Source organism: Lissotriton helveticus, chromosome 3_2, assembly GCF_964261635.1.
Source record: "Lissotriton helveticus chromosome 3_2, aLisHel1.1, whole genome shotgun sequence".
Classification (NCBI taxonomy): domain Eukaryota; kingdom Metazoa; phylum Chordata; class Amphibia; order Caudata; family Salamandridae; genus Lissotriton; species Lissotriton helveticus.
In genome coordinates this window covers 296,421,880-296,439,179 of record NC_136062.1, presented here as the reverse complement: position 1 = coordinate 296,439,179, position 17,300 = coordinate 296,421,880, and the positions used below count along the sequence as shown (strand labels likewise).

At 45.2% G+C, this 17,300-nt stretch overlaps 1 protein-coding gene across 2 annotated transcripts in view; it reads left to right on the top strand.

The window, feature by feature from the left end:
• The window catches only part of TLN2 (talin 2), a 1,508,116-nt gene that overhangs the window by 1,469,987 nt on the left and 20,829 nt on the right, over positions 1-17,300 (top strand). For both annotated transcript variants that reach the window (XM_078684194.1, XM_078684193.1), the window contains 3 exons: positions 1,875-1,937; positions 2,029-2,211; positions 7,725-7,850. In XM_078684194.1, the coding sequence (XP_078540320.1) occupies positions 1,875-1,937; positions 2,029-2,211; positions 7,725-7,850 (372 nt within the window). The remainder of the gene's footprint in view (positions 1-1,874; positions 1,938-2,028; positions 2,212-7,724; positions 7,851-17,300) is intronic.

Below are 17,300 nucleotides of genomic sequence, written 5' to 3'. Positions count from 1 at the left end.
CAAAAACCATTCTTACAAATACATCGTAACAAAGTGGTTTTTCGAACCAATCCAAAATTCCTTCCCAAAGTAATCTCTGCTTTTCATCTTAATCAATCTGTAGAGTTACCAGTGTTTTTTCAAAACCCAGATTCCGTAGCAGAGAGAGCTCTTCACACACTAGACGTCAAAAGAGCTATACTTTATTACATTGACAGGCCTAAAGTTTTTAGAAAGACAAATCAACTGTTTGGAGCCTTCTCTCCACCACGTAAAGGGAACCCCATCTCTAAAGCTGGAATTGCCAGGTGGATAGCCATATGCATTCAAATATGCTACCAGAAGGCAAAACGCACATTAACAATTCCCCCTAGAGCACACTCAACACGCAAACTAGGGGGGGAACATTCCCCTAGAAACATTTGTAAGGCAGCCACATGGTCTACTACACACACCTTCACCAAACACTATTGTGTAGACGAGCAGGCAAAGCACAAGCTTCTGTAGGCCACGCTGTTCTTAAGACACTTTTACAAACCACTGCAACAGATACAGGTGACCACCGCTAAAGGAGACACTGCTGTACAGTCTGTGCAAAATTATGAATTCTGCAGCTCATTTGGCTCGAACGGAAAATGCTACTTACCAGTATGCATCTGTTCTTGGCATGTAGAGCTGCAGAATATCATACGCGAACCCGCCTCCCTGGTACCTGTATCTGTTCCAGTGTTATCTTACTTAGATACACTCACATGGACATCTTTTCTGTTTCTACCAAACGCCATCATTTCCCATCTTGGTAAAAAACAATCTAAGAATGGAGTCGATGCCCCTGCGCACTATCGTCCAAGGGAGGAGTCACCTATCACTTGACTACAAAGACTTCTTCCAAGACAACAACAAACTGCAATCATCCAAGCCCAACAGCAAATGGCTATCTATGCAAAAGTATGATATTCTGCAGCTCTATATGCCAAGAACAGATGCATACTGGTAAGTAGCATTTTCCTTTCTTTCAGTGATTAACATTAGTACTTTTAGACCATGAGTTCCTTACGTTTGACAGGAGCCACTCTAGATTTGGTTATGGTTTGGATGTATGACAGACACTGTACAAGGTACTCTGGCTTGATTAAAGTATCTTTCTCAGTTTCCAATATCAATCCGATACCAGCCCTTTTCCCACAAATCGTGAATAGCAAGAGATTAAGGACTGAGTACAGAGTTTCTAACACTCTATCTCTTTCAGTGAGACTGGTAGCACAAGAGCTAATCTAGGCGGGCATCAGTTCCAACCCCTTCACTACCTGATAAAAAATCCTACTGGATATCTACATATGTCATTGTAGCAGCGTATCTAGAGAAAAAAATTAAAAATCTGTAAGATGAACTGTACTGAGAAACATTGTTACTTTTAAGCTGTACAACTGCTTCTTCTGGTTGTGTCCTTGCTACTCTCAAAGCAATGTAACTGAAGCATAACATAAATTGGGAGATTGCAGTTATTTTCCTTGAAATGTGTTATCTTTTTGGATGCATAGTCTGTCACACAAGACAACATTTGTATCTTAGCAGTTTCCTTTTTCCAATAAAGATGAATTCCGAAGCACTTTTTTTAACTGGTATTTTGACTTCAGGAGAAAAAGTGCTGTGCACAACGTTTCAAAAATAACAAAAAGAATCTTGGATCCTGCATATTTTTGCATATTGTGAAATAATGTCCATCAATATGCGGAATGAAAGCTATTTCTATCCATGTGGGATTTTGCCTTCTAGAAAAGGGACAAAATGGGATTTATTATGACATTGGTTATGTTAGTTTGATAGGTCCTTTTAGTAAAATGTCCATCCTCTGGCAGCCGTATGATTTTTTTTTTTCTGAAATCTCTCTTTAGGTTGGAGCGATACCTGCCAATGCAGCTGATGATGGGCAGTGGTCTCAGGGACTTATTTCTGCTGTAAGTATTCATCATTTTCATGTTTTTTCCACTGAAAGAGTAAACACAAGCTATGTAATATGATGATTTGTTTCAAACATTTGACTTTTAGGCCAGGATGGTGGCAGCCGCAACCAGCAGTCTGTGTGAAGCTGCCAATGCCTCTGTCCAAGGCCATGCCAGCGAAGAAAAACTCATCTCCTCTGCCAAACAAGTGGCAGCATCGACGGCACAGTTACTGGTAGCCTGTAAGGTGAAGGCAGATCAAGACTCTGAAGCCATGAGGAGGTTGCAGGTAACAGCCATCACAAGTTCATAAAACTGTACGGTTAAATGTTGCACCAGATTGGGCTTCTTTACTTGTTGTTGAATGCTGGCTACTGAACATGGGGAAAAGCTAGCCATAAAAGGCATGCATAACTTGAACAAGCTTGCATCAACATTGTAATGGTGTCCATGTTTAATGTCATTTTAAATGATTTTCCATTTATTGTCCTTCACTTGTATTTTTGATTTCAAATGTTCAGAATCATAAAATGTTGTTTTGTGGTCTAGTTTGTTATCTGGGCCCTCAGACATATGGACGAAGTGTCCGTAACCAACAAAACTGCAGGCAGCCACCAGTTAACTACCAAATGTAGTGAGACAGAAAATACAAATCACAAGTAGGGCAGTATGGTGGTCTGGGCATTGTAACATCACCCCTCGACCAGAATCATTCTGACATCTCCTAGGACTACGTATCAAAAGATTGTCATATGGTAATTAGGGTCATTGTCAACATTGCTAAGTTAGCATGAGCTCTGCAGCCCTGATGCTGCTTTTGCACACATTACTACATGACTTTATTTTTGCAAGACTCTGTTTGTGCCTTTCATATGAGAACCGTCAGCTTTCTGCGTTCTCTGCCTGCTCCTGGAGTTTAGTCTGAACATGCTGTGTAAGGTCGATAAACAATGCCCCTTGTTACTCTGTTCTGGTCAGTCCCTAGCACCTGGACAAAACACGCTAACACAGCGCTGTTTGCTGAAGACTCATGCTTTGATATTACGTGAACGCATGTTAGTTTAACACACATGTGGAGAGGGACCTTTCCAGGGAGAAGAGCTATGCTGTTCCTATGATGTTCAAATACCATCTACGCACTAAGGTAGGTATGGGGTCTGCTGACAAAGCACAGAGATCTTCCTTTATATAATAAAACTACTTCTTACCAAGGGAAGGGTGGTTACGCCTTATAGTTCTTTATCCACTGTCTGCATACAATGACATCCCCCTTTATAATCTATGGACTTGCTGCAATGCTAACTGTCTTATGTTTGTGTTTTGCTGCTGGGAGTGGCTCGTATACTGCATTATAGAGCACTATAGTAAAATAAACATTTTGAACTATAACAGTGACTCTGTCAAATATTATTGTGGACAGACACGAGTGAGTGAGCAAAAGCGTGAGTCTTGCTACTGCGATTCCTGAGAGAGTCGGGAGTGTTGTGTTCTGGATTGTCTAATCATTTGTAGCTAAGTGATTATGTAGAAGAACGAATGAGACACTATAGCTAGTTGGTCCTGGGATTTTGAGTACTGAGGCGGTAGGAAGGCTTAGCCCCTATTCGCTGAGGTCCTGTTTTCCTGTGCATAGTTCTGTGTATATGCAGAATCCCTGCAACGTGGCGCTCAACATTTGGTCTGGTACTTATCTGCGAGACTCCTGAGTAGCGCTTGTGCTTGTCCACAATCCCTTCACTTCTGTTTCCGGAGGCAGTTGAGATGGTGTAGCATCCTATATTGACATTTTATCATTTTTTCAGGCTTGAATTTTAAAAGGTATTTTTTCTTTCTTATAAAAATTATTGTGCTACCGCACGTAGGTTGTTATTCTCTTCTGTTGATTATGGGGGTAGCCATAATGGCTTTGTGATTATGTAGGAGAACAAATGAGCCGTCACTCTTGGCCCTTACCAATCTGTTAAGCTGTCACAACCGTGCGGTGTACCTCAAGGCTCATCCCTGAGTCCGACACTTTTTAATATCTATGTGTCGGACCTGGCCAATGTCATCAAGGCACATGGGATGAGCCTAACCTCCTACGCGGACGACACTCAATTGGTTATGGCAATAAGAGGTGATGGAGAAGAGGTAGCTAAACGATTCCAGAGAGGCTTGACGGAAATAGGCGAGTGGATGGCAGCTAACTGCCTAAAACTTAACTCGGAAAAAACTGAGGTAATGATTTTTGGACAACTCTCACCAGAATGGCCCGCCTCGTGGTGGCCCCAAACGTTTGGTGCTCCCCCCAAACCGGTGACTAAAGTAAGAAACTTAGGAATACTTTTCGATGACCATTTAAACTTCATGGACCATGCTAGCAAAGTGGCCTCCACAGCCCATCACAAACTACGCATGATTCGAAAAATAAGTCCTTATCTCCCTACAACTGCCATTAAAACTCTGGTGAGCTCATTAGTCCTGACATCTCTAGACTACTGTAATGGGCTTTTCATCAACTCTCAAGTTAGAGTTATAAAAAAACTGCAGACCATACAAAATGCGGCAGCTCGTCTTATTCTAGGAATCCCTAAGTTTGCTCCTCTCTCTGACGAAATAACAAAACTACACTGGCTGACGATTCAGAACAGAGCCAGATTTAAATCACAGTGCATTGTTTACAAAGCACTAAACAAACAGGGCCCGCAGTTCCTTATAGACCATCTACGTCCTTACCAACCTACACACCAGTTGCGTTCCACCAACAGCAACCAACTAACGGTACCTCGCACCAGAACAGTGATGTGGGGAGACCGACGGTTCGTGGTAGCAGCTGCCAAACTCTGGAATACTCTACCCCAGGACATTAGAGCATGTTCCACACTGCTCCAATTCCGCAAAAAACTGAAAACCTGGCTGTTCAATAAATAAGTTCTCGGTATAGAACAGAGGTCTGAGCAAGGCAGCTTAATTAACATCAAGCTGGCAAATTAATCAGCGCCAAGACACCCCAGGGTATATGTTGGGCTTTACAAATGCCAATAAATAAATAAATAAATAAAGACACTATAGCTAGTCGGTCCTGGGGTTTTAGGTACTGAGGCGGTAGGAAGTCTTAGCCCTATACGCGGGGTCCTGTTTTCCTGCACACAGTTCTGTGTATGTGCAGAATTCCTGCAACAAGACGAGCATACTTTTTTACTTGTGATCTCTTTTTATTGAGTTTAGAAACGCCTAAATGTTTCCGTGTGTATCACATCTTTGTAAAGATTTAGGGGCGCATGCAACAAGCTTTTGCGATGGGTAAAAAGCCATTTCCGATGCATCAACCCAAAATGCTTTCGCAAAATAGATATTCACAATTTGTGTGATTAACTATTTTGCGAATGCATTTAGGTAATCTCAATATGCGATTCCCTAAATGCAATGCAAGAAGCATTTTCAAAATGCAACTTTGCATTAAGGAATCTCAAATTACCATCAACTTAAAGTTGATTGTAATTTGTAAATCCTTAAAAATGTTTACAAAATTTCATTTTCTAAGTGCCATGTGGCTCATACACATGCCCTTAGGGCATGTGTGTGTGCACCACATGTGTACACTTAACTTTTTTGGGGGTGCATCAGGCCCCCTAGCATCCTTGCAATTGCATTTGCAATTTGCAATTACCTATTTGGTAATCGCAAATGTTGACTTCCTGCCCATTCATTCTTCTGGGCCTCTAGGCTTAATAGGATTGAAAGGGAAAGCATTTGCTAATAGCGAATCGCAATTTGAGATTCGCTATTAGGGAATATGTAGGAATTGCTATTATTTTTGCAAACCCTACGTGCATAAGGAATTGCAACTACTAAATAGCGATTTCTTAAAAATCGCTGGTAGGGAATCGCAATTCCTTATCTTGATGCATGTGCCCCTTATTTGCAAAAATAGAACGAAGAAACAAGTGTCCATTTAGTAAAGCAGTACTTCACTTGTGCTGTGCCTTTAGTGGTAGTAGAATGTATGTGGTGAAAATAAGGTAAAAGCTGATATTCCCACAAAGGTGAGATCTTCATTGGAGAAAAAAAGCATTGTTAACTATTGTTACCTGAATGGAGCTGTTACGCAAGGCTAGTTTCCTCCCGCAGCCATTTATTGGTTTTGTATTCGATCGTCCTTTTGTGCATTTCTCTTAAGACCCAGAGAGATAGGTTCCTGAAAAAAAGGTGGACAAATTACATTTAGCTAGGTATCTTGACTTCAAGGGAAGAGGGTCGTTTTAATCATCTATCTTTACTCCGCTGGTAAAGTGTTTGTGGGGTGATGGCGATAAAAGACTCCCATGGCTATCTCCAGTGGTCCCATCCTCAAAGGGACTAGAGGCCTGACAGGAGCCTTAGGTAACAGACTGTTGCTTATAACTGATGTCTGTACCTGTGTAATTGCAGACCCTGTAGTTCGTTTGTTAGTGTTTCTGTTTATCAGTCTGTTAATAGTTGGTAATATTACTGAAGCACTTATTTAGGGGTTAGACTCTTGCGACGTGATTTCACCTGCAAAGCTCATTTTCAGAGAAGGTATCCCAAAAGTAATATCAGGGTGCTAAAGGCAGAGGAATCCACATCCAGTCTTTGATACAAAGTAAATTGATTAACATGTTGGAGTAATATATAATTTCACACTTAAAAGGTGAAACAATCAAATGATAAGGTGGAGAGAAGCTGCTGTTTATCCAACCCAAATAACAAGAAAAGATGCCAATACTGGAAAATACTTTTTTTAAATTAGCCTACCACTAATTGAGCTGCAACAAAAAGTGATGTGGACTGCTTTTTCTGTCTGATTTAATCAGATTGTATTTATTTATTCAAAATCATGTGTTTTAGGATATTTTTACATGCATTTTTTCATTTCTGGTCACAACAATGAAACATTAAAAACATATACAAAATGCAAATCCTCAAAAACATTTTCACATTCAACTGAGCAAATTTTCATTTCTTCATTCACACCCACTCCACACATTCATCCTATGCAAAAACAAAAATATTTATAATAGTTCAGTTTTTATATTCAACATTATTTAGTTGTCATAAAGATATACATTCCGACAAAATTTGTCGGAGAGGAATTGTTGGGGATAGGAGTTGGCCTAACGGCTAGGGCACTCGACCTCGGACCTGGGGATCTGGGTTTGAGTCTCGGTAACGACGCCAAAACCTCCTGTGATTCTGGGAAAATCACGTAATCTCCCCGTGCCTAAAAATGAAAGTGTGTCCTCATGTAACGTAACTGGAAAATATGTAAAGCGCTCTGATACCTGATTCGGTTCGGGTCTAGTTCGCGCTATATAAAACTCTGCAAAAAAAAAAAAAAAGGCTTGGTCTTACTGTTAGGAGCCTAGACCCAGTAGTGTTGTTAATGTTTATCCAACCCAGCATGGCCGACAAGTCCAATTTCACTGCCAACTGCTCCACGATCCCTTTACAAGCATGTGCTTGGAGCCTTCCAAAATATGTGTTGTTTGTTTTTAACAATACCTGTTACAAAGGCTGCACACTTGGTGCTCATTGCCTTCATCGTAATTTCAAATGCTCGGTTAACTCTGAATGGACAATGTTCAAATTATGACATTTGTACACAGTCGCACATGTACTGTTTATACCAACACAACTGTGTATCCCCCTTCATGATATTTCAGTACTTTGGCTTAATTTGTGTGTACATATGCATTGCATGAAATGAGCCAGTTTTCTGCTCATGTGAGGCTCTTTTTGCTTTCTCTTTGTAGACCAGCTTCATTGGAATAATTGCCTTTTTGATATGCTCTCTTCTTTTAGGCTGCGGGGAATGCTGTGAAACGAGCATCGGATAACCTTGTGCGGGCGGCCCAGAAAGCAGCGTTTGGGAAAGCAGATGATGACGATGTGGTGGTCAAAACCAGATTTGTTGGTGGTATTGCTCAGGTATGCAGTTGTTTGTCTTTTGAGATGATATAATTATGCAGTTTTTGAAAAAGAAGAAAATTCTAGTTAATGACTATTTCAATGAATCCTAAGGTTACACTTTGTTTTATACCGAGCCTTTATATGAACGCAATTCCTCAATTACTCCTGTCTGATTTCCTGGATATCCACATGAGATAAGTGTAGATACTATTAATCTGAATGGGGTACCTTTTCAATGCCAGTGGTTATCCAAAAAATCTGGCTTGGCCCCAGCCACTGTGCACTAAGTGTCCTACCAATATTAATTGCTATTTATGACAGTTGCATGCAGAGTCTCTGAAGGATAACCTTGAGAAAGGTGAAACTGTACCTTTACTTTGTTAAAGTTATTTTATGACATCTTTACCTTATTGGATAGAGACTTCTTGCTGCAAATTCCTTACCTTAGAATATTTCCAGGGGTCAAGGCTGGATCCGGAAATTTTTTGAGCAGTAGCCCTGTGCACCGGTTGGTAACGTCGTGCTGTGCTGGCATCATCCACACTGGGTGTGGCGTGCACAGTGCCTATATTGGCCCCACCCCAGTACGCTGACGTCAGTTTTTTTTCTTCCCGCACCAGTCAGCGCAGAGAGCTACCCTCAGCCTTTTTTTCTCACCTTTTGTTAAGGACATTTTTGAGATTCATCTCATGGTGTGCTTAGGGACGTCTCCCACAAAAAGCCCATATGCTTCATAGCTTTTGTTAAAAATAAAAAATTCTCTTGGTGTACACACACATCAATTACATAGCAGGAAATTCAACTTAGCTAGTAATGTTTCAGTGTTAAGTAATATTGTATATTATGACAAAACTCTAGGAGGTTGCATTCACGTGGCCTGTACTATTTTGTATTTCTTACCAAATAACACCAACATAAACCCCTTCCATCCCCTCCCTCCGATGCTGAACATACCAGTAATAAAATGGTATCCCTCACTATTGAATATTCATAAATATATTGTAAACCCACCTAGGACTTTCGAGGCATGTACCAACAGAGATCATGTCCATTGACTAAATGGTCTGAATCGTGCAATAGGGGATGTCATCAGAGGAGGGAATAGGCCGAGAAGTGGTAGGCATATAAAGAGCAGGGACGGCTGGTGGATTCTAAAATTGGTGTTGCACTGAACAAGTGAGCAAGCAACTGTGAACTGAAGGAGGGTATTGCAAGGTTTTTCTTGTTGCATGAAAATTGTGGGGGGAAAAACGGTTCATTTTTTAAGTTTAAGTATCAAGAAATCTTAGTACTAAAATTGAAACAATCCTTTGCAATGCAATAGGTCTTGCATTACTGAAAGTTTGAGCTATCGGAATTGCATTATTATTTGCAACGTCAACAGCTTAAACTTTTCGTAATGCTAGACCTATTGCATTTCAAATGTTTATGTCAGGTGCATGGGGCAAGAGAGGGAGAGAAGGAAGTTGGGCGGCCGCACTTTTCTTTTCTTCGGCACGGGCAAAGTTGAAGGAAGTTAAAGGAAAAAATAGAGTTTGGTGAGCGACGACGAAGAAAAGAAAGGTGCGGCTCACCAAACTCTATTTTTTCAGTATTATAAGTTGTAAGTAAGCTTACTGAAAGCATATAATATTGAAAAAATTGAGTTTGGCAAGCCGCGCGAAAGAAAAGAAAGATGTGTCCACCATTGTTAAAGGTTAAGGCGCGTCTCCCAGCTATGTGCAGGGTGAAAACAGGAGAACTTATCATGAACAAAATAGAGCTCACATACTGTAAATAAATCATACTGAGTAACAACGCATGTAACAGGGTCAGTCCTCATGGGAGGTTACAAAAGGAGAAAAGGCGGGACTAAGGAGGGACTACTAAGCCTATTTATGAATCAAAGGACAGTAAGAGGAGCCAATTGAAAAGATGGGCGGGAAATGGGCGGAGCTTCAAGTCCATACTTGAATACAGCATGTCTCAAAGAGACAGCGCAAGCCCTGCCTTGGCGATACCTAAAAAGGGTGCAAATTACGCATTTTACAGCTCAGACTCCTATACTCCAATACTTAATAGTTGATGCCACTGGTCTCTTCATGGTCTCCTCAAGCTACACTCCCCCAAACCCACATTACCACCAGTGGCTAGCCCTGTCCATTGCCCTTTACAAGCCAGTGCTACTCAGCTTTTGCCTTAGGCCACAGTCGTCAGTGAACATATGCAGCACTGCTAAACTTGCAATTCCCATTCCTCCTGATGTCATTACATTGCCTTGTGCATAAGGGCAAATAAGAAATCCTGCTCTGGATGGTGCCTGGAAAGGATGACATGCATTTAGAAGATAGCTGAAATACTACCATATGCTTTCATCCACAAATTCATGGTATAAAGAAGTCCAGCTGTATTATTTGTGCAAGCTAACCCGAATTCCGCCTTTGGCACACAGCACCTGCACTTGAACGGATTTTAGACAAATTTGAACTAGAAATAGAAAAACATTAAGGACAAAGTAAATTAAAAACAGCTGCCTCATAATTTAAAGTTTTCCTACAACAAACACTGCCTTTTGTTACATTATGTGTTTTCATTTAGTAATTCAAATTGAGCTGACTCAGAGCATCTTTTCATTGATTGCTATCTGTCCCCGAAAGAGTGCTTTTAACAACTTAACTATGATGTTATAAAAGTCAGTATTTGACAACATTACAATCAACAAAGCAGTAATTTAAACCTGTGTTTCAGGACATAGTGAAATCGACATGTTTAGCCTACGACCCCAGAATGTATTGATTTTTGCAGAGAAAAGTAAAGTTTCACTTATCAAGCATCTGGGGAACTCTGAAAAGCTTTCTAAAACATGAAGTGGTGAAGGAAGGCCTGGGCTCAGGTACTGCGCTAATAGTGACTCAGTCCCAGCCCCCTAGCACTGTCTGAGGTAGTCAGAGGGAGGGGGACTGATGGACTGCGAAAATGTCTGCTGTTCCAGCAGTCTATGCCCGGGAATCATGCCTGCTAAGCAAAGATCAAACTCTAGAGAGCACACCCAACTTCTGAATTCCATGAGGCTTTTATTGCTTTGTTAGAAGCGACTGTCCTGCAGCAGATTCACCATAGAAGGCCGTTTCTCAATACTAAAGTGGACATTCACAGCAGCAAAAAAGAGAAACAACTGGTGTGCCTGGATTTGGTTAAAAAAACATTCAGAGTTTTACCTTAATTATTCAATTTGTCTTTAAATGCATTTTGAGGACTGTACTGGCAGAGGTTAGCCAGGTAATCAACCTCACCTATCACACATTTTTTCAGCGTGAGCAAAGGGCAAGCATTGTGCACATAGAAGAGACTTGTTTGGTGAATAGAAGGGGAGAAGATCTAAAGGCCAGAGATGCCTACTTTGCACCTAGGGAAACAAGATCGAGTCTCGGCGTGAGCTCACCTTGCTGTGTGATTCCAGGCACATCATTTAATCTCCACGAATGTGTAATGTAAGCACTCCATTGCCCTTGGGAGGAATCTGTGCTATACAATTCTGCAGAAAATAAGTATTCTCTTTATGTGTGACTATTGGTGCTTAGCACCGTAATAAACCGGATCATGAAAATCCTGCTCTAAATCCCCCTTTTGCTGTGGCCCTGAGTCTTACTTGCCACTAGCTGCCAGCAGTTCTACGCGCTGCTCACTTCCGTTGCGTGCCCAAAGACCACTGTCGCCAGCCGGCCAGCCTTGTGTTCTCAACCCTTCCCGAACTCCTCCCAGGATGGGATAGAGCCATGGAAGCTTGTTGATCCCATCCCACCCTGTGTCACGTTAGGAAATGGACAGGGTAAGTGCCGGACAGTGTGCACCCTCGCTGATTGACAACAGCCTCGGAGGACTGAGGGCTCAAGCTTAACGCGTCCAGGCTGTTTTCAGTCGGAGAGGCTGATCTCCGTCATGGCGGCCATTGGCCTTACATTGTTGCAGGACACACAGGACCAGGGCTGATACCACTCAAGACCTGTAAAACCTGCAACAGCGGTCACAGGCGCATTAGCCTTTCCAAAGTGCCTAATTTTGCCTGATCCTCGAGCAGAGCGAGGGTCAGAGATTAAAGGTGGGAGCAAAGACTTATCTGCCAAATTAGGGAACTGCCCCTTATAAGACGTATGGCAAACAATAGGAAACATTAGAAAAGTTACTACGCCAGGTCCTTAATGGCTTGTGCAGTGAGCACCTGGGGAGTAGGCATATCAGAGCCAGTGCCCTCCGATAATTTGTCGTCTCCAGAAACATTAGAGTCTGTAGTAAGCAAGTGTGCAGTCAATGAGAGTATCTGAAGAAATGCTGCCGCAGCGGCTGCATCACGCTAGTCCTGTCTACACTGTGAGGGAGAGGGTGTTTCCCTCTCTGCATGTCTACGGTTCAGCATTTGGACAGTGTTAGTTATTTGAGCTATCCTTAGCGTTGAAGAAGGAGATGGCGAATGGCTGCAGGCCCACTTAGTAGATGTTCCCACCCAGTCCCTGGCCTCCTCAGCTATAAAAAGAAGTGAGTATGCTGGCCATCCGAGATCTGCTTTTTCGTAGGAAGCAACAATGCATATTAAAGACCAACTTCCCGCAGCCTCTTTTTGACCCGGAGAAAGGAGGCTGCTGATGCTGGACAGACAAAGTGGTGTGTAATCTGGAAAAAACATTACCAGCTAACCTGCCGCCGGAGCCGGGGATCGAACCCTGATCCCCAGATTCCAGCGTCAGTCGCCCTGGCTGCGGCGCCACACCTCTCCCCTGGAGGTTGTGGGATGTGGAGTGAACAGGGATAAACCCAGATTTATCAGGCCTCAAATATTGGGTAATAACAGGAGAAGGCGATTTGCCGAAATTATAGCAAAGATTTTGTTGTCCACGTTGATCAGGGACAGCTGGCGATAGGAGTCGCAGAGGGATGCAGGCTTGTCTGGTTTTAGAAGCGTCACAATGACCGCCTTTCAGAGAGATGGGAAAAGATAAGCATTGACGAGGGAGTCCTAGAATATTGATAGCATGTAGGAAGCCAAAAGGGGAGCAAATCCTTTATAAAAAGTGGTAGTGAAGCCGTCGAGGCCAGGTGCTTTATCGCCGGGAAGGCTATGTATGAGCTCTTCTGTTGCAATGGGTGAGTCAAGGTAGGGGCGGTGGGCTTGCTTGAGCCAAACTAGTTGAAGTTCATCGAGATATGCACAAGATGCATCAACAGTGCTGGACTGCGGTGGCGGTGTATAGTTTGGCATAAAAGGAGGACATCGTGTCTAGGAGCTGCTTGGGAGCGGAGTGGAGGACCAGGTTGTCATCCAACAATTCCACTACGTATGTGTAGGCTCGCAGCCTACTTAGCAGGCCCACTAGGGTTTTGCCCGATCAGTCTCCCTCACCATAGCAGCGAGCCTGTTCATCCCGCTCTAGGTAATTGACTTCTCGAATGGCTTCCTCTACAAATTCTGACAATTTGTCTCTGATTGCAGCCAGCGTAGCTGAACTCTTAGAGCGGACGTATTCTGATTCGAAGGCTTCAATGTCCTGCTCCAGACTAGCAAGTCTCCCTCTTATGGCCTTTAGGAAACAGGATTGTTTTGTAGTAAATGCGCCACGTATAAACACTTTAAAAGCCTCCCTACACGTAGACTGGGAGCCCACCGAATCATCAGTGTGAACAAAATACTCTGTAATGTCTTTGTGGATTTCTTCATGGAAAGCAGCTTTCCGCAGTGCATGAGGAGGGTGTCACCAAGTGAGGGCACGGGGGAGCGAGTGGGGGTCTAATAGTTCTAGTAGGCCTGAAGCATGGTCTGAGAGGGTGTGGAGAAGGTGTGTAACCCTAGTCACCAAAGTCCGAACATCCTGGGATACCATCCAGTAATCTATCCTAGCTCACGCGTTGTGAGAAGCTGTGACATAGGTTGCATCCCGGTAGGTGGAGTGTGTGTGCCGCCAGATGTCCTGTATGGAATTGTCCCAGATAATAGTGTTGAGTGCAAGTGCTGCACCCGGATGCGGGTGTCTGGATACCCCTGATCTAATCAGTTGATCATGTAAGGTGATATTAAAGTCACTACGCCACAAGCCGGCACGGAGGCCTGAGTCTATGTATTAGTCTCCATACTTCTAAGAAGAACTTGGGGTCACCAGAATTGGGACCATAGACTGCAGCCAGAATGACCCGTTGCCGGTGGAGAGAACCAGCAAGGAAGAAATAGTGACTGCCCCGTCAAAGAGTAAATGTTTCAATTAACACTGTAGGCCCTTACCTAATTATATAGCTACCCTCAAGCATAGTTGGAGTAAAGGGAAGTGCAGGACTCCCCACACCAGCTCATGCAGAGGGGTGTATGAAATGGAGCTCTTAAATGAGCAAATGTCTACACTGTCTATTGAGATATGCATGAACTAAATGTGCTTTCCTGTGGTCGTTAAGCCCTCGGATGTTCCAGTTAAGACAGGTGGTAGTAGTCATGGCAACATGGAAAAAAACACAGGAGGAGCACAACTGAGAATGGTATAGTGTGGCCCATTGCAGGGCAAGCATCAAGTGAGTAACCGTGTCAGGGATCTGTGAGGTATAAAAACAGCAACAATTGCCAACAGCCCAAACCCACCCACCTCAAACCGAGAAAGAGGTTGAGTTCTACTAACTCCTCCACCATCCCAATAACCCATGAGAAATACTAAAATAAATTTGGGAAACATCCCTGGATGCAGAGCACAGCCAGGCGAATCACCCGGCCAAGGTCTGGCAGGGTGGCCGAAAGAGCGGCATGCACTCCATGGTCAGTCAGCAGGCGCAGTAAGAGTGATGGAGAACGTAATGAACATGCCCATCCCCTGCCGTGAGGTCGGCAATTGTCAGAGTCTGTAGTACATGTAATCCAGGGGTTTCTGTCAACTCACCAGTCTTGCCAGGGCCTCACATGTACCCACCATGGAAATGCTGGGAGAGGGTCATCCATTAGTCATTTTCACTAAAAAAGGATTGTCCTTGTCACTGGGGGGTCTGCGCACGGCAACCTCCCTGGCGACAATCTCATCGTTGTGATGTGCTTGGCAAATTTCAGTGCAGATTTGGCACCAGTAAAGAAGTGGGGGGATTTCCCTCGTGAGAGATGCGCAGCTTGGCGTTGTACAAGAGGGCATAGAATTAATCAGCTTTTTGAAAGAAGTTTAGACTGGTAGGAATTTATGACTGGCTGCCTGTACGGACTGGGTACAATCAGAGTAGAAAGAGAGAGCATTCCCTTGGGGGTTGGGAGGGTGATTGTCTGGCGCTGACGGGCAAGTCACAGTATAGTGTCCCAATCTCTGTAGTTTAACAAAAGTGTGACTATCAGACAGGCAGGTGTGCTAGGAGAGGTTTTGGGCCTAATGAACAATGTGCCAGCTTGACTATAAAAACTGGAGAAAGAGCGGCGGCAAATAGGTCATGTTGCAGGGATTCAACAAAGTGCTCCATTTTGCTGATGGCGGTGGATTCAGGGATTCCAGTAATACTGAGATTGTTACGTCGGGACCTCACCTCTAAATCTTCATATCTGATAGAGACTACTAGCCGCAGATTCCTTAACGTAGAATTATCCCCAGGCGTGAGACTGGATCCGGAAAGTTTTCTTTGCCCCAGCACCTCTGCGCACCGGGGGGGTTCCGCGTGACACCGCCCTGACGTCATCCGCGGGCCTGACGGCAGCGAGGTCATGTAAGCCCCACCCTGGCGCCCCTGACGTCAGTTTTTATCTTTTACGCGTGCAACGCGGATCCGGATTGTGTCCTGGCCTGTTTTCAGGCCTTCTCTTTCACACTTTGCGTTTTGAGAACAGTGTGCGAATGCCTTCGGTCTTCAAGAAGTGTACCTCCTGCGCACATCAGATGTCGGCGACAGACCCTCACCCGATATGTATATGGTGTTTGGGCGAACACCATGAATCTACGGACTGAGAGGCTTGTCAGTGCCTTAAACCAAAGTCCCGGCAGGAGCTTCGGATGAAATTGCTGTCGGGACGCTTGTTCAGGTCGGTGTCATCCCAGCGTTCGTCTCCTACCTCGGAGGCCAGGAACAGCCGATTCCGTCTGCGGCATCGCCCCGCACCATGGCCTCAAGGGCATCGCTCACCAGCTGATAGGTCCTGTACTTTGTCTCCGAGGTCTCGTCCTCATTCGGCTTAGGGCGCGGGTTCCCCTCGGGACATGCACCCCCTCCAGTCGCCACCCTATCCGCCGTTTCCCAGCGTCAGGACGACTAGGGCCCAAATGACAGCCTACGCTGCGGCTCTGCAGGCTTCTTTGGGCCCTCCTCCTCCACCTCCTGAGATGTCCGCGGATCCCATGCCTCGTGCGGGTTCTTCCGCTGAGTCGTCGGCGGCTCCAGCCCTGGCACCGAAAGTTTCGGCTTCAGGTTGTAGGAGGGTGGTGTCGTCGAGGGGTAGTCCTTCGGGGCTCCGCTCTTCGACCCGTGGCATCCCTGCCTCGTCGCACATCCCTACAGGGCTCCCTGTGGCATCGCAGGAGGTCGCTGGCACTCAGGGCTTGTCTCCGAGTCCCTCTCGGCCCTCGGAGCAGGTGGCTGCCTCTCCAGAGGCTGAGCCGGCATCGTTTCGGCGCTGGAGGCTTTCCTCCCCGACCCTGGCGGTGCCGCGGTTTGAGGCCGGGGCTTGGGGTGCTTTCCTGAGTCACTCTCAGTCCTCTCCGCGGGCAGCTGCCCCGAGTGAGGTCGAACCGGCGCCTTTTCACGCAGTTCCTTAGCCGCACCGGCTCCGCCCCCGCCCCCTAGGGAGCATGTGGTGGAGGATGTCGACTCGGCACCTCTGATGCCCACTCCGGTGCCAGTCGGCATCGAGCCGGCACCTGTGGCGGATTCCACAGTGCCATGCCGGCGTCAGGTCCATGATTCGTCTTCTGAGGAGGTTCCCTCCTCTCCGGAGGTTTGTCATCTGCTGGTTTCTTCCTCTCCGGAGACAGGGCGCCCCATTGTTCCCTTTTCACCGGCATCTTCCAGGGAGGGCTCCTCGCCATACCCGCCGCCTAAATCCCCGTGCCCTCCTTTCTGCAGTCTGCGGTTGGACCGGCCTCTCCGCCCTCCCCGGAGGCCCCTCATGTTCCCCACTCGTCCATGGATCCCCCCCATTCTGTGGTTGGCCGCTCCCCCTTACAGCTGGACTTGGAGACGGACGGCTCAGTTTGCAGCCGTCGCCCATAGAGGAATTGCTTTCTCCCCCGCGGCGCCCTAAGGAGGCCAGTGTTGCCTTTGTTCTGGCTATTTCCACGGGCCCGCGGACGACGTCAGGTCAGAGTCACGCGGTCCCGACCCCCGGCGCGCAGAGGTGTTGGAGCAAAGAAAATTTTCCGGATCCAGTCTCACGCCTGGGGATAATTCTACTTTAAGGAATCTGTGGCTACCAGATACATCGTTACCGAAGGTAATTAACGCGTACTGGCTGCAAGTTGCACTCCAGCTTGGGTCGCAGTCAGCTTAGCGAGTATG